We start from the raw sequence: 13,804 nt of genomic DNA, 5'->3' as shown, positions 1-13,804 counted from the left end.
TCCCCTACATACTGGTCTTAACAAGGAGGTTCTCTCCTGTACTGTTCAACCAAACCATTAAATGTGGAGGTGGAGTTAAGATGGAGTGTTGCCTTGTTTATGGGTAGTCACTAGTTACCACAACCATAAACCTTGCATATTTCAAAGATTTCTCTTCTTAAAATCTAATTTTAAACCTAACCACGCTGCTAAGTTTATGCATAATTCTAACCTTAAATTAAGATCAAAAAGCTATTTTTAGTTTCCATGAACTTGCCCAAAAGCTGAACACGCGTCACAAGGTCTCTTTCCAGTTCCCCTGAAAACCGGAACATTCGGTTGTTGGGGCTCTGTACGGTTTTGTCTAGAAAGGATACAGCTTTTGTCAAAACTTTTCGTAGCAGGTTTAGGTCATTTCCCCCCACCTTTATTTAACCAGGTAGGCCGGTTGAGAACAAATTCTCATTTACAACTGCGACCTACATTAAGAAAAGGTTTCGCTAAAATGCAAGAAACGACTTTTGACGTTGTATCCCATCTAGAAAAGTTGTATCCCATCTAGACATGGCCACTCTGCAGAGGCTATTAGAATCGGAGATTATATATTATATTGACAAGATGACCGAACTAACAATTGAAATACATGTTTTCATGAAGGGACCATTCTAGCCAATGAGTGTTCAGATACGCGTGTGAACAACTGGCAAAACGATGTAGTTTTTCTCAAAGTTGCTGGAATGCCACGTGCATCCACTTATGTCAGTACATTTGTAATAGTCTAAACATTACGAAACTATTATTCGATCAGGCCTCACGTAATTCGAAAGTCTCATATACAAAAAAATCCTCTCGCTTTCGCCTCCTCTCTGGTGGAACTTAATCATTCAGTCTTGTTTTATTCTCTGATTGGCTTCTGTGTTTCAAAATGCAAAGTCCCGCGCACTAATAATATGTCATGATTGGCTTATCTTTCTTTCTTTTCTAGTCGGCCGCATCCGGTATGAATGACGCCGCCGCGGATACAAAAAAAAGAGAAAGGGAAAAAAGCTAGGAGAATTGCTAGCTAAGATCAGCGTTAAATATTTTACTCGTTTTTATATTTTGCGAATCCATTATCAGCTGTTTTGACTACCGATGTTAACAAATTTATGTTAGCTTGCCAACAGAAAGAGATGATAGATATTTGAGAACATTTAGCTGTTTTATTTAGCATTAGCCTAGCTAACTATTATTAGCTAGCTGGCTAGCTACATGCTTAGCTAAATAGTTAAGACGGCACGCTGTCTAGGTGACTACATATTTCACTCTATTTGTTTTTATCTGTGACTTTTTGTTAATCTTGGTGAGAATGGCAACAACGGCCCTCTACGCGTGTACGAAGTGTAACCAGCGGTATCCGTTCGAAGAACTGTCGCAGGGACAGCAGCTGTGCAAGGTTTGGACTGGAGGTGTGGGTGCTAGCTAGTTGTGGGCGCCTGCTATTTAGTTAGCCCAAAATCTGGCAATATGAATGGTTAAGTTCACTAACGTTACTGTACTATTACAGACGTATACGTGTTTCACGCGTGTTTAGACTGCTACCTGGATGTAGAATTCCAAGGTCTCTGGCCACATTCAGCCCTTATAGCGGTTACATAATTATCACTTGCTATATCATTGCAACATGTCTGGGACGCAAATGGCATCCTCGTTAGCTAGATAATATACAATGGGACTATACAATGTATCCGCGAGTTGTTTTCTCATCGAAGTGTCCGCTGGGTGTAACAGACAAAATAATGTCAGATGAACTTGTGTTATTAACTAACGTTATCTATTTTCACATTGCATCGTCCATGACCTGTTCAGTTGTCATTAGTTTACACTTCATGCTACTTACTAACAAGTCTATTTTATCATCAATGTAGTCTAACTACCGGCATTTACAAAACTGAATTCCAGTGGGCTCAATGTAGCATTCCTCTTCGGCCTGTAGGGTAGGCTATGTTCCACATAAATTCAAAATGGAATGGGCAAAAATCGAGTAATAATTCCAGTGGCAAATTATTACATTTTATTAAAACATTTTTCTATTCATGCTGGTGCGTTGTAAATACATATTTCCCATTGCCATAAGCTCACCACCACACACACAGGTTTTCAAGCTTTCTCCCCAGATTGACTAAATAACAGGTTCGTTGTAAATACTTCCCATTCATGGTAAATAATAATGAACAAATGCTTAACACTAAATAAAGGCAGACAAAGGTGTTTTGACAGGTAGGACAAACAACTCATGATTGAGGGTTTTTAATAATTAAGTTATTTATTAGTGTTATTGCCAACATTATTATTATTTTTAAAACACGATTATATTTATATTTTGTCCTTGAAAGAGCTTTATAAGCGTTTGAAGAGATGAATCACTAATGCTTTGTTTCTTGTGTCAACAGGAGTGTCGCATCGCTCATCCCATCGTCAAGTGTACATACTGCAGATCAGAGTTTCAGCAGGAGAGGTGAGTTCTGCTCCAGCACCTGGTATTCTTATTCCATTCTTAATATAGTGAAAACATTGGTTTCAGGATGTTGTTGTGATTTCTCTTTACTGTTCTTTATTTCAGCAAAACAAACACCATTTGCAAGAAGTGTGCCCAGAATGTAAAGCAGTTTGGGACAGTATGTTTGACTTGAATTATCTGTTTATAATTGTACATTATGTACTGATTGACTCAGTTCTGGTTATGCTGGCCAAATTGTCTACCAAATCAGGTTGAAACAGTCTTCTGTTGTTTCCCACATAGCCCAAACCCTGCCAATACTGTAACATCATTGCTGCTTTCATCGGGACAAAGTGTCAGCGTTGCACCAACTCAGAGAAGAAGTATGGACCTCCACAGACCTGCGAGCAGTGCAAACAACAGTGCGCATTTGACCGCAAGGAGGAGGGCAGGAGAAAGGTAGGCACAGATTCCTGCTGCATTGGTACCCTGACATGCATGTTGTTCAACACTTGCGTATTCACTATCCTCCACTGTCCTGTGTGTGTTGTCAGGTGGATGGGAAACTGCTGTGCTGGCTGTGCACTCTGTCCTACCGACGTGTACTGCAAAAGACCAAGGAGCAGAGGAAAGGCTTCAGCTCCTCCCACTCCAACTCCTCGCTCAATGAGAAGGACCACCACTCCAGACAGCACCATCACCACCAGCAGCAAAGACACAGCAGCTCACACAAGTAGGCCCTGGCGCCACAGCCCTCTCCTCTACATGTTAGTCCTTTGCATCCTCTGTAATGCAGGTCTCTGCTCTGTCACAATACTATATATGTATTGTGCTGAACAGGCACTTTTTGGAAGGATGTAGGGGTCTGAGTAATGATGTATGTGTCAAATATCAGAAGAAACATCTTGGAAGATGAAATTACATAACTTGGTTTTTGTTTGTGTGTGTATTTTCTTGTCTCTGTGTTGTAGACTCAGTGGGAGCTTAAGTCCAGAGCAGGAGCAGGGACTGTGGAAGCAGAGGTGACTTACCACCTCTTTCTGAATCACATTCCCTAGTGTTTTGACTTATGACAAGCCCATTTGCTTAGTTATGCAATGTATTTTAACTATGGGGCAATCTGGGACGAGTTCTGTTTTTGATGGAGCCTCTGTGGCTTAAGTTGTGTGTTGGTTCTCCCGTCAGCCATAAATCTTCTTCGATCCAGAAGGATACCCCAAAGAAGAAACCAAAACTGGAGATGAAGCCATCCAACGGGGACAGGTACGAGAGGAGTTTCAATCAGATGTAAGGAGTTAAACTCGTTCTAACTTTTTGAAGTAAACCGGGCTGAACATCCAGTATGTTCCTGACACTTATTTTTGGCCTTCTTGGTTCTAACACACATCTGTGATGGTTGCCATCAAGGTGTTGTTGGAGCAGGTAAAGTTGGCCAGTGTGAAAAAGATCTCCAAACAGGTATTTTCCTTTTTCTGCCACCCTAACTTGTTTTTTCCCTGCTCTCTCCCTGCAGTAGTTCAATCACCCAATCTATGGATTCTGGAGGAACGGACAACTTCATTCTGATCAGCCAGCTGAAAGAGGAAGTGATGTCATTAAAGAGAATGCTTCAGCAGAGGGATCAGACAATGCTGGAGAAGGACCGAAAGGTACATGCCTAACCAATAGAGATATACCTAAACCTATTCATTCCAGGGTTTTTCTTTATTTGTACTTTTTTCTACATTGTTGAATAATAGTGAAGACATCAACTATGAAATGACACTCATGGAATCAGGTAGTAACCAAAGTGTTAACATCTCTGGGATATTCGGGACGGTAGTGTCTCACCCCGCCAACAGCCAGGGAAAGTGCAGGGCGCCAAATTCAAAACATCAAAAATCTCATAATTAAAATTCCTCAAGCATACAAGTATTTTACACCATTTTAAAGATACAATTCTCGTTAATCCAGCCACAGAGTCTGATTTTCAAAAAGGTTTTACAGCGAAAGCACCACAAACGATTGTTAGGTCACCACCAAGTCACAGAAACACAGCCATTTTTCCAGCGAAAGAGAGGAGTCACAAAAAGCAGAAATATATATAAAATTCATCACTAACCTTTGATCTTCATCAGATGACACTAATAGGACTTCATGTTACAGAATACATTTATGTTTTGTTTGATAAAGTGCATATTTATATCCAAAAATCTCATTTTACATTGGTGTGTTATGTTCAGTAGTTCCAAAATATGCGGTGGTTTTGCAGAGAGCCACGTCAATTTACAGAAAGACTCATAATAAACATAGATAAAAGATACAACTATTATACATGGAACTTTAGATAAACTTCTCCTTAATGCAACCGCTGTGTCAGATTTCAAATAACTTTATGGAAAAAGCATACCATGCAATAAGCGCTCGGAGACAAACAGTCAGAGATCCGCCATGTTGTGGAGTTAACATTAGTCAGAAATAGCATTATAAATATTCACTTACCTTTGATGATCTTCAGAATGCACTCCCTGGAATCCCAGTTCCACAATAAATGTTTGATTTGTTCGATAAAGTTCATAATTTATGTCCAAATACCTCCCTTTGTTAGCGCGTTTGGTAAACAAATCCAAGCGCGCTTGCAAGTCCAGAGGAAAGGTCGGACGAAAAGTCCTAAAAGTTATATTACAGGTCGTAGAAACATGTCAAATGAAGTATAGAATCGATCTTCACGATGTTTTTTATCATAAATCTTCAGTAATGTTCCAACCGGAGAATTCCTTTGTCTGTAGAAAAGCAATCCCCTCTCATTCGGCCCCACTTCACAGTAGAAGCCTCAAACAAGGTTCTAAAGACTGTAGACTTCTAGTGGAAGCCTTAGGAAGTTCAAAATGACCCCACAGACACTGTATATTGGAATGACAGAGTTGAAAATCTACAAACCTCCGATTTCCCACTTCCTGGTTGAATTTTTCTCAGGTTTTCACCTGCCATATGAGTTCTGTTATACTCAGACATTCAAACAGTTTTAGAAACTTCAGTGTTTTCTGTCCAAATATACTAATTATGTGCACATTCTTCTAGCTTTTATGGCTGAGTAGCAGGCAGTTTACCCTCGGCACCTTATTCATCCAAGCTACTCAATACTGCCCCCCCAGTCACCAAGAAATTAAACAAATCAAAATATATTTGAGATTCTTCAAAGTATTCTTCAAAGTAGCTACCCTCTGCCTTGATGACAGCTTTGCATTATCTCAACCAGCTTCATGAGGTAATCCATTTCAATTAACAGGTTTGCCTTATTAAAAATGTCTTTCCTTAATGCGTTTGAGACAATAGTTGTGTTGTGACAAGGTAGGGTTGGTATACAGAAGATAGTCCTATTTGGTAAAAGACCAAGTCCATATTATGGCATGAACAGCTCAAATAAGCGAAGATAAATGACAGTCCATCATTACTTTGACTGACCTTCATGTCTTAAACTTGAAAGTTTCTTCAAGTGCAGTTGCAAAAACCATCAAGTGCTATGATGAAACTGGCTCTCATGAGGACCGCCACAGGAAAGGAAGATCCGGAGTTACCTCTGCTGCCGAGGATAAGTTCATTAGAGTTACCAGTCTCAGAAATTGCAGCCCTAATAAGTGCTTTAGAGTTCAAGTAACAGACACATCTCAACATCAACTGTTCAGAGGAGACTGTGTGAATCAGGCCTTCATGGCTGAATTGCTGCAAAGAAACCACTACTAAAGGATACCAATAATAAGAAGGGACTTCTGCATCAAATAACCTGGCCTCCACAATCACCTGACCTCAACCCAATTGGGATGAGTTGGGCTGCAGAGCGATGGAAAAGCAGGCAATGCTCAGCATATGTGGAAATTCCTTCAAGACTGTTGGAAAAGCATTCCAGGTGAAGCTGGTTGAGAGAATGCCAGGAGTGTGCAAAGCTGTCGTCAAGGCAGAGGGTGGCTACTTTGAGGAATCTCAAATGTAAAATATATTTTTGATTTAACACTGACATGATTCCATATGTGTTATTTCATATTTGATGTCTTCACTATTATTCTACAATGTAGAAAATAATAAAACTGAAGAACAATTAGAATGAGTAGGTGTCCAAACTTTTGGCTGGTATGCATACACACTTCTAAACTTTATGTGAAATTTGACTTTTGGTCGTGTTGTATTCATTAGAATGGCTGCCTCCCTTTTTTTTCTTTTCTTTTTTTTTGTACTTCTAGCTCACAGAGCTCAAGGCAGACTTCCAGTACCAGGAATCCAACATGAGGGTGAAGATGAACAACATGGAGAAGGCACACAAAGAGTCCATGGAACAGCAACAGGTAGACTAGAAATTTCCATGCATGCCTTTACAAGAAAAAAACCTGACATCTTGTGAGCCATTGGCTACATTTACACGGTTGGCCCAATTCAGATCTTTTGCCCAATTATTGGCAAATGGGTTGATCTATTAGTGGAAAAAGATTAGAATTGGCTGTCTGTGTAAACGCAGCCATTGAGACAAGTTCCAACCCAATATGTTGACCTTTTAGCCCCTCAAGTACATGGGATTCAAACAACTTTCCTAAGAAAGAGGCACAGTAGGATGTAATCAAACACTACTAGCTTGTGCGGTAAATGCTTTCATTAAACATAGATGGTTACATACTCTCTACTTTTCTTTTACTACAGGCCAAAAATCGGGATCTGCTGAAACAAGTGGCCGGACTCTCAAAGGGCAAGAAGTTTGACAGAACAGGGAGTTCACTGCTGTTACCGTAACGACAAGCCCACCCAACTACAGCTTGGAGGGGCTTTGTTGTTTTAACACTGTGAAAGGCTGATGCCATTCAACCTTTCCTCTCTCCTTTCTGTTTTCTCAATTTTGATCCTTTTCAGTTTTCTTCATTGGAAAACCTGGTGAACATGCTGTACATGAAATTGTCTTTCGTGTTGACATGACAATAAGAATGCGCCCTCGTGTTTTGACACCAAGTTATAATTTTTTTATCTGTCTGACTGTGGATGGAGGGAGGAGAGAGCCTCGTTAACACTGCCTGGATCCAGCAGCATGGTTTGCGCAAGGTGGAAAAGATTGCCAACATCACAGAACCAAGTTGATTTTTATAGATGTCATGGAATTATTTATTCAATTGTCTTTCTTAGTGTTTTCTCACCACATACTCTGAGCATTTCCCAGGGTTTGGGGGATTTTTGTCTTCAACAGCAACTTTCTCTTAACATATTAGTTATATTTTTCTAATTGGACATAATTATGGAATAGGTTCTCTCCTCATTGGAGAGACCCTTCTCAACTTACTATGTATGCAAATGTTAAAATAATGTCCAACCACAGCGTTGCTGGCCAGCAGCGGAGACTTCTCTCGGCGTTAAAGTCTAAAAACCATGAACTCTTTGAGAGATTTTTAAACCTTGTTATTTAGAGACACCTCCCGGCTGCCCTCTTTCTCACTGTGACAGCTGTAGTGCTTTGCTGTTTCTCTGTAGTGGAACGATTGTAATACTGCATGACTTAGTGCCATATACAGGTTGGCATTGTGGTCTCATGTACTTTTAGACTTTTGTCCTTTTTTTATCACATGTAAAGGTATTACAGGGGTCAGCCTATGTATTTAAAATGTGTAACTTGTATCGTTTTTAGTGAGTATGTGTAGGCTGGGTAATTCTATGTAGAATATGGTTTTTAAAGGAACACAACTTTCACTTTACAGCTCTGGACCAAACTGGTTTCATACTGTGGCGTACAGATCACTTTTGTACTTTTTTTCCAAACCCAATGTTTAAAAAAATAAATAAAAAATAAATCTGGTAAAACATGTTTTGTTTTTTATTTGTTGCATTCTCAGCAAGGAGTGGCTCTCTACTATTGTGCCCTGTATCATTCCTTCATAATACTGTCAGACCCACCCAAACACCACCATATTGTGCCTGTACGTTTTCCTGTTCCACCAGAGCTGGTGTACGTGTCAAATGATATTCAGGGTTTGACCACTAGGTGGCACTTGTTTGCTTTACTCTATAAAATCTGATTCAGACATTGCTCTACATTCAATGGGTGCATTGGACAGTCAACTTTAAAGGTGAGTCCAGACTGATTGATCTACAAATGAGCTTGCATCACAAATAACTACTCGATATTAATTATTGATCAGTCAGTGTCACAATTTACTAGGGCTGGAAATTGCCAGGGACCTCACGATATGTTATCACGATACTAAAGTCCCAATATGATAGGCTAATGAATTGCGATTGGATAGTAATAAAATTACTATTTGATGTTCCAAACATTGCTCACCATTTGTCTGATGCAGCGAGACATGAGAATGAGTTTGAATCAGTCATGGGGAAAGAAAGCTGAAAACAAATTGGCTCTATTAAAAAAGAGAGCAAAAATATCTTGATATGTAACTATGGATATTTTTCACCCATCACTACAATTTACCCATGATCACAGTTTGGATGGTCTGGAACTAATCTAACATTACCTGAGGATTTTCCAAAGAAGACCGATAGAGAATTCTCTATCTGTCAAATTGTGGCATCTGAGGTGAAGGGCGGTGCTAGTGAGGCCATCTCCATTTTGAAGTAGTCAATTTCCTTCTGATAGTTCTGAGTTGGCAAACAAACTGAAAGGGTGCACATTGCCACCTGGAGTGTTTGAACAGATATGAAGCCAAGGTTGTTGATTTACTGCTACCTGTAGTTATAAAATGTTTGATCATGAGCATAATTCATTGGCTGATGACCTGGATGGAATTATATGATGCTCCCTTATCCCATAGGAAGACCCACCCAGTTGACTACTTCAAAATGGCGAATATCCTCAATTGCGCTGCCCATGCTAAAACTTTAAGGCACTAAAGTCCTCTTTCACCTTTGGATTTGTTTTGTCTTAACCCTACAACAAGGGCCTTTTCTCAATTGGATTTGCACAACTCCCGCGTCCTGTCTCCTCCGTCCTCTCTTGCCTCTTGAAAAAAGTCAAAGATGAACGTAGACGAAAATGTGCTTGTGAGAAGATCCTTCACTTGCGAGTCATCAAATGACATTTACAGGATTGGTTCCAAAAATAAATGTGTAAAGTGATAAAACTAATTAAGGTAGGTAGGCATATCGTTTTTAAATGTGCACATGCTTTTCTCCTTTGAAAATACAACAGCTGATTCAAAGGGTGTATGGCAGGTATCAAAACTCTTCCACGGTAGGATACACTTGTGCTTCCTCACCAAAAGGAGGCTATCAAGGAGGGGAGGACAATCTTCTGTTTAGCATACTCCTCAACCATTTATCAATTTACAGGTGACGGAGGAGAGCGGACGGAGGACAGACTTTTGCCCAAATGAGAAAATGACAGGGAATCAGTACAGTGGAATTTTGGGAGATTCTCAATTGGTTTGATCAACTCTTCCGTCCTCTCCTCACCTCCTTTTGAAAAAGGTAAATGGTAGTCGAGGGGAGGAGAGGAAAGTAGAAACAAATGGACATCATGCAAATGACGTTTACAGTGGTGGAGTCCTCAATTAATTGTGTAAAGTAGTAAAAATACATTTAGCTAGTTGTGATAAACATTTTATAGATTAAAGGATAAAAAAAGTATATTGTTTTTGAAATATATGCATGCTTTCTCCTCCGTGTAAACAACAGCTGATTCAAAGGGGGTGTGGCGGATCTCTAAATTCTTCCCCGAAGGACTCAGGTAGGATACTCTTGTGCTTCCTCAGCGGAAGGAGGCTGTCAAGGAGGTGAGGACACTCCTCCGTTTGCCTACAAACTAACTGATATTCTCCTCAACCACTTATAGGTTTCCTGGTCACAGAGGAGAGAGGACGAAGGAGTCAAGGAGAGGACAGTCTTTTTCTCAAGTAAGAATCTCCCTTAGACTTGTGATTTCCATCAAAAAAGTTACGTGAGTGCAGAGAGAAGGTGCCCAACATTGAAGGTCCTGTCATCCCATGTCACTTTGTTTAGAAACAAGTTTTCGCAATTCTATTTACACATGTTATCTGCTAGTCATTCAAAATGGTATGCACAAACAGCAAACACATTGCAGTCTATGGATCAGGTAGTTCAGCCCTGTAGAAGGACATAGGCTTCAGAACGGTCAGCTGGGCTGAAGTAAGGGTCAACAGTCCAGAATGTGGGTCAATGCAGGTATGAATGTGGATCAATGCATTGGGGTCTACACTCGGGTCCTCTTGACTGAAGCAGTATTATCTATATGGATGCTTCTTTTCTCCTCCCCCTTTCCTGCTCTCCCTGTCAGAATTTATTGGTGATGTCAAAGACCTACCCCAACAACAGAATGGTGTGGGCGTTTACTAGTCATTAAAAATATTAATGTAGACCACTGATCGGCCAGCTTAGCTAATGAAGCAGGATGGCATTCTCTTTTAGGAAATAGCAAGCATTTTTTAAACTTCTGTTTGAGATCCAAATTTGAGGTGGGGATTTTGAAGTGTTTTTTCTCCAATTTATGCTTTGACCACAAATACGAGTATAAGACTAGTCAACAGCATTTTTGGGGTATGGGTTAACAGAATATTAACTTTTAAAAAGGATATTTTCACAGTTACTTTAAGAGTTACATTTTATGTAAAGTAGATGTAACTTAGACCCAATATATGTGGCCCCACATTTATGGTTTTAGATTCTGTTTTATTATGCCCTTTACCATTTACGGAATCCGCCGGGATCATTTTGCACTATTACAATGGTTCTTATGGAATTTACTGTTGATAATACACTATGTTGTCCTTCAGCCTTCCAATAATGTAAGGATAATACAATTATTACTGACAGCTTGACAAAAGCCATACAGTTAACACAGCCTTAACTACAGAAACAGCAGGTGAATGTCCAAGTTTAATCTGCTCAAACTCATGCAGAGAAGAGAGAACAGCAGTACGTATTCACAGAGCTCTGACAGAAAGAAAGGCACTCTGGATCTGTTCATAAAAAAACAGGAAGTGAATACTTCTGCCAAGAAAACCTGAATCAGACCAACATATTTTTGTATATTCACAAGAATCACATTACATAAGTCTCAACAATAATGAGACTTAAAACTTTATGAACAAAGGCACACAATAAAGCTTTGTTATTCATTGTATGAACTGAATTGTGACCAGGCATTGAACCTTGATTGCTGAGATATGAAGTAGGAGTTGTTTATGAATTTGATTGTTATACTGCGATGTGTTGTACTGCATAATATAGTCATCCTCACACAGTATAGGAAGTACTGAGAATCTGATATCCAATCAGAAGCCACTCGCTCCTGCCAGCTACCAATCTGACCTTCCTCTGTGTCACTGTCCAGCAATGGAAACAAAATCTTTTATTGCTTTGAAATATTCTCAGCATATATTGAACACTTATCAGCGACACAGCGAATAGTGGATCTAATGTAAGCATTGCATGAAATTATCTTATAGGCCAGTAGAGGAGAAAATAATTTCAGTTTTGCGCTGCACTCAATATAAGCAGTGGCCTGAAGATTGAAATGGAACAATTCACTTTCTAGCGGACCAAACTAATGCACAGTACACTGTGGCCTGAGCCAGTTATCACTTTGTTTTCTATTCTTTTTAAAAATGTTTTTAGTATGCTCACTGTACGGTGCAGACATATCTGTGGGGCAGACTGTAATATGCATAAACACAAATTGCAATATAGCCAAGCCATTTCCGCATAACCTCCCAAACACCTAGCTAACAGGGTCTGGAAATCAGTCTCTTGCTCTAGCCACAGCCAGTGATCTGTGTCTGGGTTTCCCAGTGAGCTCAGACAGGCTTCATTGTGTTGGAGGACCCTGTGTTATGATAAGATGTATTATTTTGTTGCTGCCAGTGGGACTGAGTGTTGTGTAAACCAGCCATTGAGGGTCAGGCAGTGCAATACCTGATGACAGAGTTTAGAGTTTGAAAGTAAACCAGCTACAAAGGAACTGGAAGAAAGGTGCACATTCAATACCCACCTATTGGAACCAAAATGAGAAGCATATGTGTCCTGTAGTAGGGACAGGTTTAACGAAGGACACAAACTACCCACTGGGTGCAGAAGTCACTTCATGGTATAGCTTTGATTTACATTTGGTTGAGTTGTCATCTAACGTTAATTCAACGAGAAATCAACAAAATAATTCACAGTGTCATTGAAATTATGTTAAAATTTAGGGGGAAAAAACACAATGCCCTTATGCTAATGACTTTTTACAAATCCAATCAGTTTTGCATGTTGAGTCGTCATCACATATTATTTTGGTTGAAATGTCTTGGGAAAAAACGTTGATTCAACCAGATTTTGTCCAGTGGGTAGCTTCAGTGCCACAGAGAGATTATAATGTATGCGACACACAGCAGCACTGACCAAATAGAGGGGTTACTGTTCTTTCAGAAAGTATTCAGACCCCTTGACTTTTTCCACATTTTGTTACGTTACAGCCTTATTCTAAAATGGATTACATACACAATATTTACACACAATAATCCCATAATGACAAAGCCAAAACAGGTTTTTAGAAATGTTTGCTAATGTGCAAAAAAAACTGAAATACCTTATTTACATAAGTATTCAGATCCTTTACTATGAGACTTGAAATGTTGCTCACGTGCATCCTGTTTCTATTGATGACACTTGAGGTGTTTCTACAACTTGATTGGAGTCTACCTGTGGTAAATTCAATTGATTGGACATGATTTGGAAAGGCTCAGACCAGTCTATACAAAGGTCCCACAGTTGACAGTGCATGTCAGAGCAAAAACCAAGCCATGAGGTCGAAGGAATTGTCCATAGAGCTCTGAGACAGGAGCACAGATCTGGGGAAGGGTACCAAAACATGTCTTCATCATTGCAGGTCCCCAAGAACACAGTGGCCTACATCACGTTTGGAACCACCAAGACTATTCCTAGAGCTGACCCAGAACCTGATGGTCACTGACAGAGCTCCAGAGTTCCTCTGTGGAGATAGGAGAACTTTCCAGAAGGACAACCATCTCGGTAGAACTCCACCAATCAGGCCAGACTGAAGCCACTCCTCAGTAAAAGGCACATGACAGCCTGTTTGGAGTTTGCCAAAAGGCACTTAAAGGACTCAGACCATGAGAAACAATATTCTCTGGTCTGATGAAGCCAAGATTGAACTCTTTGGCCTGAATGCCAAGCGTCGCATCTGGAGGAAACCTGGCACCATCTGTACGGTGAAGCATGGTGGTGGCAGCATCATGCTGTGGGGATGCTTTTCAGAGGCTGAGGCAGAAGGTACTGGGAGACTAGTCAGGATCGAGGCAAATATGAACGGAACAAAGTACAGAGATATCCTTGATGAAAACCCGCTCCAGAGTGCTCAGG

The 13,804-nt window shown here is 40.1% G+C and overlaps 1 protein-coding gene across 3 annotated transcripts; it reads left to right on the top strand.

Moving 5' to 3' along the window:
• Positions 1-934: 934 nt before the first annotated feature.
• fam76b (family with sequence similarity 76 member B) lies at positions 935-8,269 on the top strand. Of its 3 annotated transcripts, none has more exons than XM_020485331.2 (10): positions 935-1,414; positions 2,412-2,476; positions 2,582-2,636; positions 2,762-2,917; positions 3,013-3,191; positions 3,430-3,480; positions 3,644-3,721; positions 3,972-4,107; positions 6,676-6,777; positions 7,127-8,269. In XM_020485331.2, exons 1-10 carry the CDS (start codon positions 1,328-1,330, stop codon positions 7,214-7,216), a joined length of 999 nt encoding a protein of 332 aa, XP_020340920.1. In that variant the 5' UTR covers positions 935-1,327; the 3' UTR covers positions 7,217-8,269. The 3 variants fall into 3 exon arrangements, 2 of the variants coding, with proteins under 2 accessions (XP_020340920.1, XP_020340919.1); XR_004210259.1 differs by having other exon boundaries at positions 953-1,427; XM_020485330.2 differs by having other exon boundaries at positions 957-1,414; positions 3,644-3,745.
• The last annotated feature ends 5,535 nt before the right edge of the window (positions 8,270-13,804 follow it).

Source organism: Oncorhynchus kisutch, linkage group LG6 (genome assembly GCF_002021735.2).
Source record: "Oncorhynchus kisutch isolate 150728-3 linkage group LG6, Okis_V2, whole genome shotgun sequence".
Classification (NCBI taxonomy): Eukaryota; Metazoa; Chordata; class Actinopteri; order Salmoniformes; family Salmonidae; genus Oncorhynchus; species Oncorhynchus kisutch.
This window is presented reverse-complemented; position numbering and strand designations above follow the sequence as displayed.

Bases quoted from the DNA above. Each gene is read 5' to 3' on its own strand.
- fam76b (XM_020485330.2), top strand. From the start codon at position 1,328: ATGGCAACAACGGCCCTCTACGCGTGTACGAAGTGTAACCAGCGGTAT. The intron at 2,477-2,581 runs GTGAGTTCTGCT...TCTTTATTTCAG, and splicing joins TCAGAGTTTCAGCAGGAGAG to CAAAACAAACACCATTTGCA. The intron at 3,746-3,971 runs GTAAGGAGTTAA...CTCTCCCTGCAG, and splicing joins GAGAGGAGTTTCAATCAGAT to TAGTTCAATCACCCAATCTA.